The sequence below is a fragment of the Mastigoproctus giganteus genome, chromosome 4 (genome assembly GCF_048544385.1).
Source record: "Mastigoproctus giganteus isolate SK-2022 chromosome 4, ASM4854438v1, whole genome shotgun sequence".
In the NCBI taxonomy this organism is placed as follows: Eukaryota; Metazoa; Arthropoda; class Arachnida; order Uropygi; family Thelyphonidae; genus Mastigoproctus; species Mastigoproctus giganteus.
Genome location: NC_143578.1, coordinates 26,187,480 through 26,207,508, shown reverse-complemented (window position 1 = coordinate 26,207,508; position 20,029 = coordinate 26,187,480). Strand labels below are relative to the sequence as shown.

At 36.1% G+C, this 20,029-nt stretch overlaps 1 protein-coding gene across 3 annotated transcripts in view; it reads left to right on the top strand.

The window, feature by feature from the left end:
* The first annotated feature begins 493 nt into the window (after positions 1–493).
* The window catches only part of LOC150086484 (uncharacterized), an 88,493-nt gene continuing 68,957 nt past the window's right edge, over positions 494–20,029 (top strand). The window contains exons 1-3 of one of the 3 annotated variants that reach the window (XM_090371426.1): positions 551–578; positions 7,916–7,980; positions 19,597–19,639. In XM_090371426.1, coding sequence (XP_090227552.1) covers positions 7,973–7,980; positions 19,597–19,639 — 51 coding nt within the window. In that variant the 5' untranslated portion in view covers positions 551–578; positions 7,916–7,972. Of the gene's footprint in view, positions 579–1,260; positions 1,332–7,915; positions 7,981–19,596; positions 19,640–20,029 lie in introns of those variants that run through there. The other 2 variants (XM_090371425.1, XM_090371427.1) reach the window with 2 other exon arrangements.

Below are 20,029 nucleotides of genomic sequence, written 5' to 3'. Positions count from 1 at the left end.
AATTTAGACTTCCAGGAACTAAGAATAATATCAGTATTTTGGTGTAGTGAAGTGATCCTAAGGAACTTTGTGATGGAGTTTACAGCTTTTTTTTTTTTTTCTCTTCTGTACTCGGCTCCAGAGTTTTTTTTTTTTTTAACAACACGGGAAATTTTTTATTTTCCTCTTTGGGAGCGGGCCCCCAAAAGGAGGACCCAAGCCAGTATTTTGCCAACATCATCGACCAGAGAACACGCGAAATTTACAGACACAATATACATGAGTAGCTGAAAGTAACTTTCCAGGTAACCCTAATATAATATTTTAGTTTTTTTTTTTTTTTTCTGGTTTTTCTCAGACCACTGCCAAACTATTAAGAAAGTGTAAACAGAAACTATCAACAATACTTACGCGTGGTGTCTTGATATTGAGAAGTACGTATGCCTTTTAAAAAATTATCCTGGTTACCGGGGAACTTTTCAGCTGCGACCTCTATGTCATAAACTATATTGTTTGCTGCACAGAGTAGTAATACTCTGTGGTTTACTTATCGTTTATTCTATAGTCCTGGTTGTGTTTGAATTTTTAGCAATGCCAAAGTAAGTATTTGAAATTACTTATATAATTTAGTTTCGTAGCGTAGAGAAAATATGGTGAAAGTAAATGAACAAATTCAAGCTCTCGAAAATGGATTTGTTTGCCAATAAAATTTAGGCTTAAATTCATATGGCTTGCTTTCATCAGAGGAAGTTTGTCATCCAACAAGTTGATTCGTAATCAACCTAAACTCGAAATGCATCTCAGATTCTGAGACTCGAAATAGAAATCGGCTATTTTGCGTTTTATATATGTAGCCATAGAGTCCGATGTAATTTTTAAGGCATATTATTATGAGTTGTTATATGAGTATGTTTAAAGAAAATAATTGGTGCATGTTAGTCAACATTCCTAGATCAAAAATCTAGGAATGTTAAGATGAAAAATTTACAAATGAAATCTAGAACGTTCGCGTTTTCACGTTACTGTGCCCCTAGAGCAGCAATAATTGGGATCTCAAAAGTAAAAATTTATTTTCTGAATTTTATTATGGCCATAAAAGAGAGAAAAAGTGAATTAATGTAGTATAACTTATCATACTGTATGCATGTCTTCAGCTTCAATAATTTTTTTTTACGTTTTAATTTTTTTGTTCCTTTTATTAGAGCCTTGTGCCTATTTTATTTATTATGTCTAATCGGATCAAAATCACCTCTAGCTTGCCTATTCTGTTAGGGGGAAGATCCCTGTCTTGTTTTGGTTGGAAATGAATGACTTCATACCATTAATAGCACTTACCATGTCATTATTGGAAGGTAATTAATATTATAACAAAATAAATAAATGAGTGAATTGTTGCTTACTATTATAAGACTATGAATAATTTAGTTATAATTTCACTTTTTAGAAACTCAAGTAAATTTATAGCAAACGTTTTGGGCCAGAGAGAGGGGCTCTAAAATATTAAAGCACATGTTTTGGCCTTTCCTGAATATGTACCCAGATGCAAACTGTAGAGAATGCACCAATCTGACTGAGAAGCAAGTTGCTTTAAACGGTCTGCATTGCCCTTGGATGAACAGCACTTCTCCTTATGGAGAAGTATGTTATTTAACAGCATACAGCACTTCTCCTTATACTTCTCCTTATGGAGAAGTATGTTATTTATTTGTAATGTTACCTGATTAGTATTTCAGATATGGGAGATGGTTGAATAATGGTTCACATTACAGGTAAATGGGAATATACCTCTCTTAGGCAGAATCTGTTTATTTGTAGTGTAAGTCTGAAACAATTTGTGGTGTATTGCTTCACAATATCAGATTGTATTTTGTAGCAGATGCTTTTGGCTATGTATGGATGAGGCATTTACACACTTCTGCACATTAAAGAAAGGCATCATGCTGAAATTTAATAAAGTTTAACAATAAAAGTTGTAGAGTATTGAAACAGAAAAAATATTAAACACTCAATTTTACAAACGTTGATCATAATGCAAAAATTTATTGATAAATTGTGAATTATCACCAATTTAGCACCTTTTTTGTGTTCATATATATTCTGCAGTAAATACACCATATGCATTTTACACAGCACTGCACTATTGAAATTGGAAAGAAAGTACATATATTTGGAAGGCACATGTGAAAGTACACTATGCTTTCTTGAATCACACATTACCTTTGTAATTAATGCAAAATAAGACAAAGTAAAAATAAAATAATTTATAGAAATTATGTAAAATATTCATCTGCTGAGGCCTCATCTCATCAGCAACTACATTGTCTTGGTGAACAAAAAATAAAAGAGACATTTGTATACTAATTCTAGGATTATAGTTAGCCCTTTATTGGGCATGTTGGTTATGGCCTGTTGCTTTTGTACCAGAAAAGCATAAATCAAATCAAACTGGGCATGTTGGTAGATTTTTCTGTCATTATGGAATAAAGGCTAAAATAATTCAAAATTGTTAACTTTTTGAAGAAGCCACCTTTATTTTCAGTCTATTATGAGCACAAATGTGAAAATCCATTTTTTTAATATTGAAAATGCATATTTTTAATTCTTTTAAAATACCCTTTCTCCCCTCCTCTGATGTGCTTTGCACACGACCTTTTATAACATTTTTTTTAATGTCTGCATTTGGGCGTTGCTTTCACTGTTGGCAAGTGAAACTTGAAAGAAACAAAAATTGAAAAAACCTGCACACTGGTGAGTAGAAGTTTCAAGAAGCTTTCCTCAGATGTAAACATCTAACTCTAGTAAACTTTTCCATTTGCTTGCTTCAGATCAAAGCTTGCGTCAGATCGAGCAACCAATAAAAGACATGCATTGGCATGTCTTTTATTGAATGCTCGATTCTGCTAATTTTAAATTCTTGCTTCAGTGGACTTGATAATTATGTGCAGGAATTTGGCTTTAGAAAGCCTAACAAAACCTTTCCCTTTATTATTTTTTTATGTCCAAACTTCTTTGGTGGCAGAAGAATTAATGATACTGATTGAAAGTCAAACCAATAATAAAGGGATACTAAAATTCACATTGACATTGCTCTAATAGATAAATTTGTGCTGCTTAAATCTTCAATTGCATTACACAGTCATCAGATCAGTTTATTATTTTCAGCTTCCAGTGGGTTTATGATTGAAGTTTATTCTGCTTAATGGTGTTTTAGTCATCAAGGTACAATATCATATTCACAAACGTAGTAGATATATATATAAAAAAAAAAAAAACACTCAGAAAAATTATTTTTGGGTAAACGTTCAGTTAAGAGTACACCCTCCAAAATGGCGGCGAGGAGAAGAGGGGGGAAAGTAGGGATTGACGAGTTGACTCCACCCACTCACTGTGTTCCCCTCTTCTCCTCGACTGCACAATACAGGATGTCACATAACATAACAATAATGTCACGTAACATAACAAGGAGCTGAAAATAAAGAAAAAGGAATGCCAAAAGGGCAATTTTATTTTTAAATGAAGTAACAAAAATGCACGTTATTCGGGAATCACAATATGTCACATGACATCACAATATCGGAGCTGAAATGAAGAAAAAGAAAAGGCAAAATGCCAATTTTTTTTTAAAAAAACAAGTAACAAAAATTCACACCACGTGTAACTACTGGTTCTTCTTGCCTGTACATTGCTAGATGATTTCGCGAGCATTAACAACGAGAATTGCTGATGCAGGTAAACAACAGAAATGCTTTTTTTTTTTTACTTTTTGGTGGCGCTGCTTCCCTTGCTTTTGTGCCCAAACATTACTGCACAATTTCACGAGCTAAAGATAAAAAAAAGACCAAGACAAGCAACAAATTTTAATACCACATGCAACCACTGATTACTAGACAATTTCACGAGAATTAACAATGAAAATTGGTGATGCACTTCAACAGAAATGCTGAAAAGACAAAGAAAACCACTCACCTGATCAGTAGAAAGCCCTCATTCAGTCCTGAGTTGCAGGCTGGTATACTTCTGAAATTTCATTCAGGAAGGCCATCTTAAGGTCGCTACTACCGGAATGCTTCCTTCACCACATATATTCTATGAGATAGGAGTTGAACCGATCGTTGACTTTGCTTGATGACAGTTGCTGTTTAATAGCACTCCTCGATGCTGTTTGTGTAAGTGCCAGTTTCCGGATCGCTGAAATGAATTGAGCGATTAACAGCTAGATGCTTAAACCCTTCAACCCCTAGGCAGTCATAAGAATTCCAACAATCCAATACTATGGTAGTACAAGGTAAAATGGAAGTCTTAATGATGTCTAGGAGATTATCTTTACTCCTGTTTTCAATGACCTGGAAAAAACACCTTCCTGTTCCTCGTTCAACCACCCATTTCCCATTCACTCTTTTACCACAGTTGTACTTTCTCTTCCCAAACTTACTTTGATCTATCTCAACAATAACATTCACACTTCCAAATATACCTCCCAGCAAAAACTTCTCCAATCACGGTCTTGTATCCAACACCAAGCTCGTGGTAAAGTTGATGGGTGCCTTCAGAACCCAATAAGTTAGAAGGAGCACATCGATGATACTGAGCTTGCTCTCCAAAAACCACGACCCCTTTTGCACAGACCTGACCTTTTAATATAATGAGGATTGACCCCTTTCTTTCTGTACACCCACTCAACTATCCGAACAATCCTTGCATTCTGCGAAGCTCATCATACTTCCACACTGAAAACATTTATACTTACATGCAATCAAATTCATTTTCTGGCACTAATCAATCACACACTTGCAACCTTCATTTTCTAAATGTCTTAACATTCTCACACCGATTCACTCCATTGGGGCTGAACTGAGAAGAATCAGAAAAAAAAAACGAAGACAAAGGAAGCAGTAGGACAGACACCCGCACTCAACCAAGGCTAACCAAAAAGTAAATCACAAGCAATCAAATATGCAAATGTAGGAAATTACATATTCCTAATCAGTCAATGAGATAGCTCAGGAGATGCGGAAAGGTCAGGGAATGACCACCGCATATCCCGGAGCAATATGGCCTTAGTTGCTAATGCTCCTAAAAACCAATTAACAACAACAACAACAACAACAGCTCAGGAGAGGGGAAGATTAGTCACTTTTCATCAGTTAACATTTCTTAATTTTTTTTTGTGAGGGGATTCCTGCCCCTACACTCCTGGTATTAGTCAGGCACGAACAAGCAAACCAAACACCTTTTCTTTTTTTTTTTCTTTTTTTTTTTTAATTACGCATTCCTAATCAGCCAATCAGATATAAACATCCGAACAAATAGAGACAAAAAGACAACGAACAAACAGAGACAAAAAGACAAATATTAACCCCATGTGACATTCCGAACAGCAAAGTCCTGGAACGTACAGCGAGAAGAGGGAGAAAACAGTGGGCGGAGTCTCCTCCTGTCAATCACTGCCATATCGCAAACAATCGGTACACAGTCTGGATGGTGTACCCTTCTCTGAATTTCAGTCTATTTTTGTAATATAAATGGTTGCATGAGATTTTCATAGGAGCATTTAGTAGCTTATGTGGCTGTATATGAATTTTTTAATTACTTTTTTTTAATCTAGTCATTTACTCAATGGTCCAAATATAAAATATGAACTATAACAGTCATTAAAAAAACACACACACACACAAAAAAAAAAAAAAAATTGTTTCATTTCGTAGTTCCAGTTGGTCCTCATCGAATACTGTTAACCAGGAATTCAGGTAGGTACTGGTGTGATATCAACTTGCCTGGTGTGTAGCTCACCATGATTAGACCTTGAAACATTGGAAAGCTGTACTATAAATCATAGTATACAGTTTTTCTGAAGTGATGGCTATGTCTGAGGAACATTATGTATGAGGAACATCATTGCCTGAAGAACATCAGTTACCAATGTATTAGTCCAACAGAATTTTGGCAGAGCTGCTTAAAAATTCACACTTGGCAGCAAAATTCACTGTCTGGAGTTCTTTCTTGGGCTGAACTCTGTTTTATGGGTATACCTTGTCACCGCATTGTGGGTGTGGATGAAGAACGGAGTGATTGACTGGTCAAGTTCTGTGATTGGCTGATTATTGTGAATATATAATTTGCCTTTCTTATTATTTGATTGGATAGCAGGAAAAATGTCAAATCTGGTTGGAACTTATCAACATCTGGCAAGATCATTGGACGACGTCAGTCAAAGGCAGAATCACATACAAATTTATCAGTAATGTACTGTTTGCTCTGATCAGCAGATTTCATCTAGTTTCTCTCCAAATATCTATGTCTTTTCTCATCACTGGGCACAGTTCCATCAAATCGAAACTTGTTCAGTTGGGTTTAGAAAATAATGACATTTGCCTTTGTCAGCAGCGAGAAGACTGGGCACATGTTGTCTTCTGCTGCCCTTATTGTTGTGACTTTAGAATTTCCTACTGGAAAAAGTTCTGCAGTTCTCGCCTGACAATGTAAAAGTTTTGATTGAAACTGTCTCCAATTTTAACCATTTTCAGCAGTTTTCTGTTGATGTTTTCAACAGAACGAAGCAGTTACAACTTCCATAATTAGTTCCAATGACATATCATTATGAATGGATGCTTTCTTCTTGCATCTTGCTTGCCTTCAGGATTATCCTTAGTAGTACTGAAATTCACAAAGCCTTCCGTGATTTCTTTCTTTCTTTTGTTCTTTTCTTTTTTTTTTTTTTTTCTCTAGTTTGGGCAACTAGAGTGATCTGCTGGCACCCACTGATTTAGCACTGCCTAGTGGGTGGGGGATCTGCCCCTTTTTGGGTAATTAAGTTAATACAGGCCCACCTCCTTGTGGATGGGTATCACTTTGCTGCTACCCTGTTAAGGTGGCACATATGAATCACATGTGATTTACAATTGGTCAAACTACAATATTCTCTAAACAATACAGTGATAATTGGCGAAGTTGAACTCTGTTCCAGGTGCAGCTGCTGCACTGAACAGTTACGTGTATACTTGCATACATGTTTTTCTTTGAGTGTTTTATTGTTATTTATGGATTTGTATGAGATGGTGTATAATCAGAAGGAGTTTCCCTGTGGAACCAGATGATTGTATAAGAAAAGTGTTTGTATATACAGTAAGACCCCCGTATCCACGGGGGATATGTTCCAAGACCTACTGTGGATGGCTGAAACCGCAGATATAAGCGAACACCTGCTGACCCCATATATATCATGATTTTCTTGTACATACACACATATAATAAAGTTTAATCGATAAATTAAACACACAGTAAGACATTACCAACATTAAATACAGTAATAATAAAGTACAGCACTCTCGATTTATTTACTTTGATTGGATTAACCGGGACACTTCAAAACCAAATGTTTAGTTTGATTTAGTGTATCACATCGATTGTTGTGTTCCGTCGCACTGCAAAAGGACAAATTTTGTTTCATTATTTATGTCAGAGATGTCGGAATTTTTTTTTTATAGCAAATATTTTTTTGTTTAGAAATTGTGAAAATGATGGGCAAACGCAAGAGTTGTGCTTTCAAATTAAACAAAAACTTCAAATTATTCAAACGTTTGAAAACGGTGCATCCATTAAATCTCTAAAGAACCATTATAATGTTGGTGATCAAACCATACATGACATTGTTAAAAATAAAGGGAAGCTATTTGATTTAAAATCGACATCGTAAAAAATAAAGGGAAGCATTGTATTGGACATGCGAGTAGTACGTGTTAAGTTTTTTTCATTTTTTTTTCCGTGATTAACTGAATCAGCGGATACGGGGGCACAACTGTATGTATATTTGTATATATGTTAATAAAAAAATGAAAATGTTTGATTGGATGCAAATCCGCTTTTGATATTAGCGGTGAATGCGAAGTTAGAGGTAAATGCGAAATTATCATTTGCTTTGTTTCATCATGTTGTTTAGTGGTTTTTGTGCTCTTGGATATTTTCTCTGCTGCCGTGTGCTCTGCTGCAGTGACTTATGATGAGGTGAGTTTTCTTTGTATTCAAGTAGTTCTTTGATGATTTGATTGTTTTCACAGTTATTGTATTAGTTGTTAGTGTAAGATTTTCTTGACAGAAGTGGGGGTCTGTTGGCAGCAGCCCCCGCTGCCAAAAAAAAAGCAAAAGAAAAGTGTAAAAAAAAAAAAAGTTTTGTAGACGTGAATGAGCAGTTCTCATTGTTAATGCACGGGCAAGAAGTATTAGTGGTTGTGTCTGGCGTTAATTTTTGCTACTTGCTTGAAAAAAAATTTGCATTTGTATTTACCTATTTTTTTGCTCCCTATTGCCGTTTCTTTTTCATTTCAGCTCTGACATATTGTGATGTCATGTGACATCCACCTGTAATGGGTAGGTGAGGAGGGACTAATTGTGATGCAATTACTGCCTTCTTCCTCTCTTTTTTTTTGCCGAAATACAGAGTGGTACCCATAAACTGCAGTTTTACCCTTTCTTGTATTTTGGTGGCTATGTCTGAGTACGTTATGGATGTTATATAGTACGTTAACATTCTGGAAAATTCTGCTCTTCCTGTACTGTGACAGTAGATGGGGAAGAGGGCAATTTTTGTTTCAGCCTGATAATTTACCCTTTCATACTGCACTTGAAGACATGCAAAAACTTGATTACACTGCCCAGAGCCCTGACCTTAACACTGTTGAATATTTTTGCCATTAACTAGAACAGTGGTTTCCAAATTACTGAGATCTATGGCCCCTTTCAAAAATAAAAAAAATGTTTACAGACTCCCTTCAAAAATCAAAAAAAGTTTACGGACCCCTATATATATTCATATGTTACTCTGTGTGTGTATATATATATATATATATATATATATATATGAACACTGGGTTTTCTGAAAAGGAAATTCAAAATTTTATGTTTAAAACATAAAACTTTGTTCATTTTTACTTTATTCTTATTTTTACATAAATATATAATAATAATCTTATTTATCATCAATTTGCTATACATCATAGAACAAATAATTTTACCAGTTCCGGAGGGTGCATTTTGCAGACCCCCCCCCCTGGAACTGGTCTACGGACCCCAGTTTGGGAAATGCTGAACTAGAACATTGTGCCAGGTCAGCATACTTGCATTGAGTAGCTGAATTGACCAATGTGTTGGAGAAGATTTCATTGGCCAAAATGCTGCCTTTCTGTTACCAAAAATCAGTTCATTGCCCACAATAAGGACACAATGCATAATTAAGGCCACTGGCAGGCTGACACACTATTAAATGTTTGGTGCTACTAAAGCATGCAGTCTACCACATCTACCGGAAGCTATAGTGTGAGAATACACTATAGCATGCAGTCTACCGAACACTATAGTGTTTGCTAAAAATATGATATATGAATAAATATGAAAAATATGAATGGGTTAAAAACACAAAATTATGTGCTAAATTATTTTAAATAATGACTAGATATTAGCTTAGATGATGTCTTTTATGAATTATACACAAACAGGTTAAACAGTACATTTAAATTAATTTAAACTGTTATGCTCTTTAATCATATACACTTCGAATATCATTTAAAAATGTCAAATAAATCATCTACATCTTTTCTTAGTACTTTCCAGCAAAAGTGATCAAGGTGAGATTGAAAAAGCTTAATGTTAATGCTTCTCATTTTCTTTAGAATACGTGTATTGGAATCCAACTATGACCATTCAGTTGCTTGAGTGTTTGCTCCTGCCACTGGATCCACATAAATTTCTTGATGGTTCACCATAAAATTGCGGTAACCCATGACATTTAGTGTTAACATTTTGCGGTAACCCATGACATTCATTCCAATGAACCACTGAACCAGATTTACATTCCCGTTCAATGATGGGGATCAAGGTGCCTCTGTCACGCCATTGCATATAAAAATAATGACAATCAGGGCCTTGCTTGAGACCAAAAGCCCAAGGCCCATCAATTCTTGGTCCATATTGCCTGTTGTTTTGTACAACGGACTTTACCATCTTCAGAGAGAGGAGCTTGGTCTGCATTTAGCATTCTCCCATGATTATATTTCCATCGACCAGCAAATCTTGCTTCATCAATCTGAATGGTGTTAAGCTCTTTACCAACCATCTTACCTCATGTATTGTGAGAAACAGTGGCTCCACACACTTCTCTGCACATGTCATACCAGTCAGTTATAGTATTGTAAGACTTTCCTGTTAGAATAACTGTAGTGTCCATTGGAATTTCCAGTATGAAAAAGAACACCAGTTCTAAAATTTTGCACAAACTCAGATTGTAGTGTAATATGTTGTTCATGTCCGTATAATGGAAGAATGCATTGCCTTTCCGGACAGAACATGTAGTTTGGCATGCTTTTATGAGGACAGTGAAGTATAGGCCTCTATTTTCCACATCTGTCACGTTTTCTTTTTTCTTGCATGATGCTACCACATCGATGAAAAAGCCTTACATCTTGTGGTATGTCCAGAAGGTGGTGTTCACATTGAAATGCAACTGTAGTGTCTTCTGTCAAGGTGACAGAAGACACTGCAGTTGCATTCAATCTTTCGACAGCATTGCATAGGGTAAAATTTTTAGACTTCTATTCTCGAACTTTAGGTTTCTTATTTTTAGCCGAAGGTAGACTACACGCTATAGTGTAAATGTCGCATCAAAAATCATTCAGCACATAACTTTGTGTTTTTATCATAATACTGCACTAGAGTAAATAATATTTAGTCTTTTGTGTTTTTATCACATTCATATTTTTCATATTTATTCATATATCATATTTTTAGCATCCACTATAGTGCTAGTAAACTGCAAGCTATAGTGCCGGTAGTGTATTCTCACACTCTAGCGTCCGGTAGACATGGTAGACTGCACACTATAGTAGCACCAAATGTTCTTTGAAACATGCAGGTGCTTGGTTACTTTTTTGATTAGTATACATGGAGACTGGTATTTTTAATGAATTGAGATGAATATTTGACAAGTTGTAACTGTTTTTTTTAAAAGCATATTTTCTTAGACTAGAAGATGAATTGTAGTTGCTGTCATTGGCAAAACTGTGGACAGGATTTGCTGTCAGTTCAAAAAATGCAAAAAAAAAACAGGTCATAAAGGAACCTTGTCTAGAAAACCTTTGTGCCAGTCACACAGTCAGAAGTCTTAGAAATGCCTAGAGCATCAGCTTGAGTTTCTCCAAATTTCTCCATTGAATTTGCCCAAAGATGAATAATGTACATGAAGATGTAATAACGTACATGAAGATCAAGACTGTGAAATTCATGTTGACAATCTGTTGACTTTGTATGGATCTCTTACTAATCAGGTGTAAGATTTCAAGGTTCAAGTGTAAGAATGGATGAATTTCACCATTACTTCAGAAATAGTTGAAGTAGGTGCTATGAGACAGTAATTGGGAGGGCTATGTCACCTTTTTAGAAGCTAGCTGTATATCAGAAAATTTCCATGCAACTGGGAAAAATTGTACTGAACTAAGAGATTGTGAACGGCAACACAAAACAGCAATAAGCTCAGGCACAAGCTTTAAGAACAAATGGAAAAATTCCATCATTACTTGGAGACTTCTTGGTGTCAAGATTGCTCAGGATTCTTTTAATATCCTTGCATTAGTCTTTACTGACAAAAGACCCTTCATGCTGAGAAGACTGTGTGAGTGAGGTGGAGCTATAAGAAATTAATGATTTCATAATTACAGATGATTGTTTATTAGAGGTTAATTATGAGGGCATCTTTGGACACGGAGGAGATTCCTTTGGATTGGAGAAGTGCCAACATATCGCCAATATATAAAGGCAGCTCTAAGAGTGAAATTGGTAACTACATATCAGTTAGTCTGATTAGCTGACCCCATATAAATGTGGGAAGAAGGCGAAGATAAAAAAGATCAGTTAGTCTGACTTCAGTGATAGGAAAAATCTTAGGGGCAATGATTAAGAGTGCAATTCAGGAACATTTAGATAGATAGATATGGCATTCTGAAGGACACAACATGGTTTTGTTAAAGGAAAATCATATTCAACTAACTTAGTAGGCTATTTTGACACAGTTACTCATGAGCTGGATGTAGGGAATAATTTTGACATACTGTAGTTTATTTGGATTTTAGCAAGCCTTTTGACTTGGTCCCTCATAAGAGGTTACTGTATAAGCTTGAACAGGTTGGGATTACTGGTAAGATTCTAAGGTGGATTGCTGGGTTGCTGCAGGGCTGAATGCAAAGGGTTGTAATTAATGGATATTCTTCGATTGATGTGATGTCAGCTGTGGGGTCCTCAAGGATCGATTCTTGGACCACAGTTGCTTCTCATTTTCATAAATGTCATCAATGAAGGGATAGGTGTGATGTCAAAATTTTCAGACAGCATAAAGATTAGTAGAGAGTTAATGATCAGTACCAAGCAGTGCTCCTTCAGGATGATTTCAACATACTTCAAAAATGGTCAGAGAAGTGGCAACTATGTTTTTATGCAGCAAAATGGGGACGAGCACTTGGGGAAGAACACTCCAAAATAAATTATACACTTGGTGGGGTTGAATTAAAAGCAGTAGAGGAAGAAAGAGATCTAGGAGTTATATGAGCAGATATAAAGTTTTCTGAAGAGTGTGAACAGACAGCCAGGAAAGCCTATGGCATCCTATCGATGATTTATCGAACAATATCTGTAGAGATAGGGAGGTCATAATCTCACTGTATAAGGCAATTGTAAGCCCACATTTGAAATACTGTGTTCAAGTATAAAGACCTCATCTGAAAAGTGACATTGAGCATCTTGAAAGTGTCTGAAGATGAGCAACTTGAATGGTGAGATCGGCAAAAGGATGAACTTATGAGAAAAGACTCCGATTATGTAGGCTACAGAGGTTGGCAACTATCCACCTCAGAGGTGACCTGATTGGGATTTATAACGCTCTGAGAGGGATTAGTAAAATGAATGAACATGAAATTTTCACCGCTATAAAGAATTCCAGAACCATAAATTCAAATACAGGGGTTAAGGTGTAGATTAGATTGTAGGAAGTTTTCTATTAGCCTGCAAGTTGTTGAATGCTAGAATAAGTTGCCCTTGCAGGTAGTTGAGGCTGACAGTTTGAATAAATTTAAAGGTCAATTAGATAGTTACCTGTATCAAGAGAGAAGCACATAATTTGTATTTTCTTATTGATTTGGTGGTTTTTTTTTTTTTTTTTTGCCAGTGCAGAAAAAGTCTGTGACCTTATTTGTACTATATGGCAAATACTATTCTGTTGGAAAATCAAGAAAGGTCTTTAATTGAATATGTTTGGTATGATGGAAAGAGATTTACAAAAATAATTGCTGCACAAGTTAAAGGAAAATGGGCTTGGCACACCCAGGGTCCTGAGCTGGATATCATCATTCTTCTCTTTCTTGGTGATTCCCTTTTACTTTTGACTCTCTCTCTCAGGGTAACTTGAGGATTTTTTTTTTTTTTTTTTTGGCTGGTGCAGCATAAGCCTCAGACTTCCTTGCTCCATGTAGCTAATAATAATAATAATAAAAGTAAGCTATTAATAAGTAAGCCTTATTTAATGATGTTGACAGCTGAGGAAGTGTGGATAGACAGAAGTGTCTTTGGTCAGAGACCAGAAGGGGATAGCTACTATTTGAACAGGAAGCAAATTTTTTACTCTTAGCATGTTCAGAATAGAGGTTTGATTTATTAATAACTTTTTAAAACTGTTGTGAACTTTAGTGTATCAGAAACTAAAACTGGAGATGCGAATGGCTTTCAACTGTGATGAAATACTCTGCCTGATTATACTCCAGTTTCAGATATAATGTTGAGTATGATCCCCACTTACTTTTTCTGACAGAATCCAATTATTGGTTGATCAACCACTGCTCATCTCAGTTGTCCTAATTCGCTGTACAGTTCCTTTCTTTTCAAAGGTGGTACTTGTGCATGTGTCTGCTCTGATATTCCCTGCCAGAGACTTAGTAATTTGGGATCTCCTCTTTCCAATCTTCTCTGCCCCATTCTGTCAAATTCAAACTCCACTACTCACTTGGAAGTCTTTGACTTCTCTCTTTGAAACTTGACTTTCTCCATTCCAGCTTTTCTAACAGTGAGATAATTTTCCTTGGTGATTTTAATGTTCACAACTCCAGCTGGCTTCTGTTTTCCAGTCACATGGTACAAGATAGTTGAATGCTGAAGCTTTTACAATTACTAATGACCTTACACAAAATTGTCTGGCAGATAAATGAACACATTGTTCATCTACCAGAATACCAGATAATCTTGACCACACAGCCAATATGCTTGATTTTTTTTCTCACAACCCTTTCAAGTACAAGGTCAAGGTGAACGGTCCTCTGAGCACCTGAAATCACAACTTGGTGATGGTCTCTTCTCCAGCAGAGCCTCCTTTCTGTTGTGGCATTCTTAATCTTTTGTTGTTTGGCATTACAAGATTGCAAATGGGATGATTTGTAAGAATTTTATTCTTCTTTTCCTTGGTTAGATTACTCTTTTAAATCTTCTGATGTCAATGTTTGTGCAGATTATGGCAGTGAAATTATTCTTGTAGGGATGAAATCCTTTATTCCATGATCCACCTTAAAATCTTATCCTTTATCCAAACCTTGGGTTTTACAATAAATGCACTAAGGCTGTTTAAAATAAGAAGATTGCATATTGTAATTGGCTTGCATGCAAATCTCCAGTTTCATTTCCTGCCTAAACCAACGCCTACAATAATTGTAAAGCATTTATTAATCAGTCCAAACTAGATTTTGAACAGGTAGTTGAGCATTCTTGTCCTTTTCCAAAGCTGTTGGCTGCAACTTTTCCCCATTTCTATCCACTTCTGTTAAAAACCCCATGGTTCTGTTGCTGCCTCAGCTAAAGGTAAAGCTGACCTGCTAGCATCATACGCTTCTTCTAGGTCTTGTATTGATAATCTGTATAAACCACCTCCTACCATTCCCATCACACTCCATTCAATGCAGTGTACTGGGAATGGTAGAAGGTATTTCTCCACTTATATTGAAATGCAATTGAGCAGCAGCCTGGAAAGCAAAGCAATGGGAATTTCCAGGACTGTTGGGAATCATAGTGGAACAAGTAAATACCTTGGCTGTGTTAGGGTAACTAACACAGCCCATGTATTTAACACATTATAGAAACAGGTGCATGTATACTTGCATGTACAAAAATGCTAGGAGTATAGTTAATAAATTCGATGAGCTTGAAGTGCTAGTCAAGACATCAAAGGCAGATATTGTTGTGATATCAGAGATATGGTGTCACACAGACATAAGCAGTGCAGAACTGGAATTTGGGGAGTACAATGTGTACAGAAAGGATAGACAGGACAGGAAGGGAGGAGGGGGTTATGCTGTTAGTTAAGAAACACATAAAATCTAAGGAAGTGCATCCAATTGATGTTGGTGGACAATGCAATGTTGATTCTGTTTGGTGTGACATAAGCACTGGGAAAGGAAAAATGAGAGTAGGTGTGTGTTATAGGCCTAATGAATCTGATGAGTATAATGCGCAATTGTGCAGAGAAATAGTCAGCCAGTAAATTAGATTGTCTTATAATGGGGGATTTTAATTTCCCAAGTATTGACTTTAATTTGTGGGTTGGTCAGTCGCACACTAGCAAAGCTTTTGTGGATTTATTGGATGATTGTTTTCTACAGCAGCATGTTCGGGAGGCAGCTAGAGGGAGTAATACTCTTGATCTGATTATCAATAATGATTCTTCATGCATCAAGAATCTGCAGATAAAGGAACCACTAGGTGGTAGTGATCACAGTGTGCTGAAGCGGGATTTATCAGAGAGGTAACTACCATCAATGGTAAAGGAAAGGGTTTTTGCTTTCGTAAAGGTGACTACGGTGGTCCGAGACAGTATTTAAATTCTATACGGTGGAACCAACTGATGATGTTACCAACAGCAAATTCAAAATGGGAAGCATTCAAAGAATTAATCTTGGAAGCTACTAGGCTTTTCATACCAACAAAGAAATATTGTTCAAGATTTAGGCCTAAATGGATGTCAGATGAACTAATTAGACGTGTGACAGAGAAGAAAAGTGCATGGGATACATATAAATTAACATGTGACACAGAAGCCTATGATAGATACAAGTTGATCTGTAACCAAGTTACAAAGGAGGTTAGGCAGGCAAAGGCAGATTACAAGAAATCTTTGGCAAGGGATGCAAAGAAAAACAGCAAAGAGTTCTTTACTTATGTAAACTCTAGAAGGAAGGGGATGAATCAGATTGGCCCACTTGATATCGATGGTTCAACTGTTGATGATCCTGCTCAGGTAGCTAACAAACTAAATGAATATTTGCATTGACATTCACACATGAGGAGTTATTCGGGGAGGGGAATGCCAGAGATGAGTTAAACTCTGGCAGTAAGGCAGATAATCTTGTAATAACTGAGAGTAAAGTGGAGGAGAAATTGTTGAAGATAAACGCAAGAACGGCACCTGGGGTGGATGGAATCTCTCCAGTTATATTAAAGGGGGCGGCAAAGGACGTAAGCAAACCCTTAGCCATAATTACGAGAGTTTCCCTGGACTCGGGAGGTACCCATGGACTAGAGATGTGCAAATATGACCCCAATCCACAAAGGAGGATCAAAGGGAGATGGTTAATTACAGACCTGTTAGTTTAACTTCTGTTCCAGGGAAATTAATGAAGGCACTGGTTAAAGAAGCATTGCAGGATCATCTAGACCAGACTTCAGTTATAGCTCGGACACAGCATGGGTTTGTTAAGGGGAAGTGTTGTCTGACTAATTTGATTGGATACTATGATGTAGTCACAAAGGAACTGAATGCAAAGAATAACTTTGATATCATATATTTGGATCTTAGAAAAGCTTTTGATACTGTTTCACATGGAAGACTTCTGCACAAATTGGTGCAGTGGCATTGGAGGCAAATTGCTGCTATGGATAAAGAGATGGTTGAGTGGGAGAAGACAGAGAGTGGTAATCTATTGACACTGCTCTTCGTGGACTAATGTTATTAGTGGAGTCCCTCAGGGATCAGTGTTGGGTCCATTGTTGTTTTTTGTGTTTATAAATGATATTGATGATGGTATATCAGGCTTAATGTCCAAGTTTGCAGAAAATACGAAGGTTCGCTGGGTTGTTAATGACACTAATGACAGTACACTGGTGAACAGGATCTAGAAAAGTTGAGCAGCTGGGCTGAGAGGTGGCAAATGAAGTTAACATTGACAAATGTAAAGTACTACATATTGGAAGCAGTAATCCCAGAGTAACGTATCAACTCTGTGGTACCACACTGACAGTGGTAGAGAATGAAAAGGACCTGGGGGTAATTGTGCAGGCAGATATGAAGTTTTCTGAGCAGTGCAGATGGGCTGCAAGTGTAGCTCATGGTGTCTTGTCGGTGATATACAGGAATTTTTCTAGCAAGGATAAGGAGGTGATTATCCCCTTGTATAAGGCAATGGTCAAGCCACACCTTGAGTACTGTATACAGGTCTGGAGGCCTGAGAGGGCATAAATTCAAATTGAGGAAAGACGGTTGTAGGATAGATGTGCGGAAGTTTGCCTTTAGCCAGCGGGTGGTTGATTGGTGGAACAAACTTCCATCTGTCTTTGTAGAAGTTGATAGCTTAAATAGATTCAAGGGAGAACTTGACAAACATTTGGAGCGAGTGGATGGGTGAAATTTGGGGGGGGGGGGTTGGCTGATGCTATATAAGCTTGCTTTCTTGCATCATGTGCCTTTGCTAATGCTAATACTTGTTCTCAATGTATGCTCCTGATCTTACTGCTATTCTGTTACCTTTTTCACACTTTCTTATTCCACTGATGGTTTTTCTTCTGCTTGCAAATTTGCTCATATCTAGCCAGTTCCTAAAAAGGGTGACAAATCTATCCCATCCAATTATTGTCCCATTGCACAAAAGATTGCTCTTAGCTATAGAGACTTCACTTCTGAAAATTGTAGCATTTGGAGACTAGGCACTTATGGGATGATTTGATTGAGGTGTTTAAGGTCTTGAATTAATCGAGATTGAGTGGTATTCTTCCTCTTGCTGAGACTGTATGCATGAGGGACATAAATTTAAGTTGTGGAAGGATGGTTGCAGGATAAATGTGTGCAAGATTTCTTTCAGCCAGTGAGCAGTTGATTGTTGGAAGAGGTTTCTATCTGTTGTTGTGGATGGTTTGATTAAATTCAAGAACTAGATAAATTCTTGGAGGGTAAGGATGGGTGAAGTGTTTTTTTTTTTGTTTTTTGGCTGATGCAATATAAGATTGCTTTCATTCTTGCATCATTTTCCCCTACTACTGCTACGATTACTAATTAATTTCCCAAGAGATGGATGCACCTGCAGTTCACAATATTGTGTCTTATGATCCAACCAGGAAAGAGAGAAATCAGTTAAGAAGCAGACTTACAAATGTTAGATGTTTAAATATATTACAGTAGAACATCGATATCCGAACTAATTGGGATCAAGGTTGGTTCGGTTAATCAAATAGCTCAGATAATCAAACATACATGAGAATACCAAGTTTATATGAAACAAGGTGTAATTAGGCTACAATTAAATTATTGTATGCAAGGTTATTACTACTGTATTTTGAAATATGAAGTATTCTAAAAAATAATTGATTTAGGAAATGTTTTGTAAATTTCCACCATACTCCTGCATTTGCAACGGACAATGGTGTATCAAGGTCATGAGAAACTGTCCTGGGTCCACAGTAGCTAAAGCGAACATTTGATTTTTAACTCCAGTAATGACAAATTAAGACTACTGTTTGTCTGCTAAACTGCATATATCTTTGAATAAATAATCAGAAACGAATGCATTAAACAGCAGGAGAAATATTTCAACATAAGAACCAGTGTACTAAAAGTAGATACTGTAATTTTTTGGGTGGTGGTTTGGATAATCGACATTCTGCCATATCCCCAAACAACCTAGTGGATTGTTGTAATTCTTTTCAAATTGATTCTGGGAGTTTTTGTTCTGACAGAAATATAGGACGTTAAAGCTGCAGGAAATATATCAATTTATCCAACTGTAGACTTCCTGTTGATTATTTCCAGCAACTCTGCCATTAATAACTTAAGAGCTTGTTAGATTGAATAAACTTTCTCTTTTTGTCACGAGATTATCCAAATATTGAACTGTCAGTATTTGAAGAGACATTTGTCTAGCAACCTATATATGTATTTATAATATGTTATTTTGGACTTTTTTTTTTTTTAAATGCAAATGATATATTTCTTAACTGAAAAATTGTTAGAGAGAATGAACACCCTTCTAGTAATGTTGCTGTCCGTGGGTGAAAATCCTGTACTAAACTAATAAATAAATAACAAAACTACAATGACTTTTAAATCTGCACAACATGCACTCATGAAGATTCCTTGGAATATAGGTTGAAAAGTGTTGTTATGGCATATTGATATTAATTTCATAAATTGACTTGCTGGAAACTGTTTATTCATCCTTTATATAGAATTTATAGTTAATCCATAAATTTATTTGTTCACATGTTTTTTTTTTTTGTATTATACCATAGCTTATTTTAAATTGAAATATTAATGTATGTATATTTCTCTTTCTGTAGGTATTACTGTGATTACTGTGATACGTTTCTGACTCATGATTCTGTAAGTAACTATTGTATTTAATACTATGATAATGGTAAAAACTTAAGTTCTCCAATAAAACTTTTGAATAGAAACCCATATTCAGCTATAGAGCATGTAAAGCCCTTGTGTAAAAGAGTATATGATGTATTTTGTGATGCATATGTAGATCTATTATTATTTGTTACATAAACCTGGAAGTCATGCTTTATCACGTCTCCAGGCCTCAGAAACATTTGTTGGAGTTTAAATTTAGGTTTAAGTTTAAAGCATTTTAATGCAGTGGAACAGTAGTTTTAAGCTGAAGATAAGATTTTTATAATATGTGATTGTTCCAAACTTGTATGCTGCACCATTTCTTCGACATGCATAACAATGGAGTAGTGACCACTGAAATCAAGTTGTGGTAAT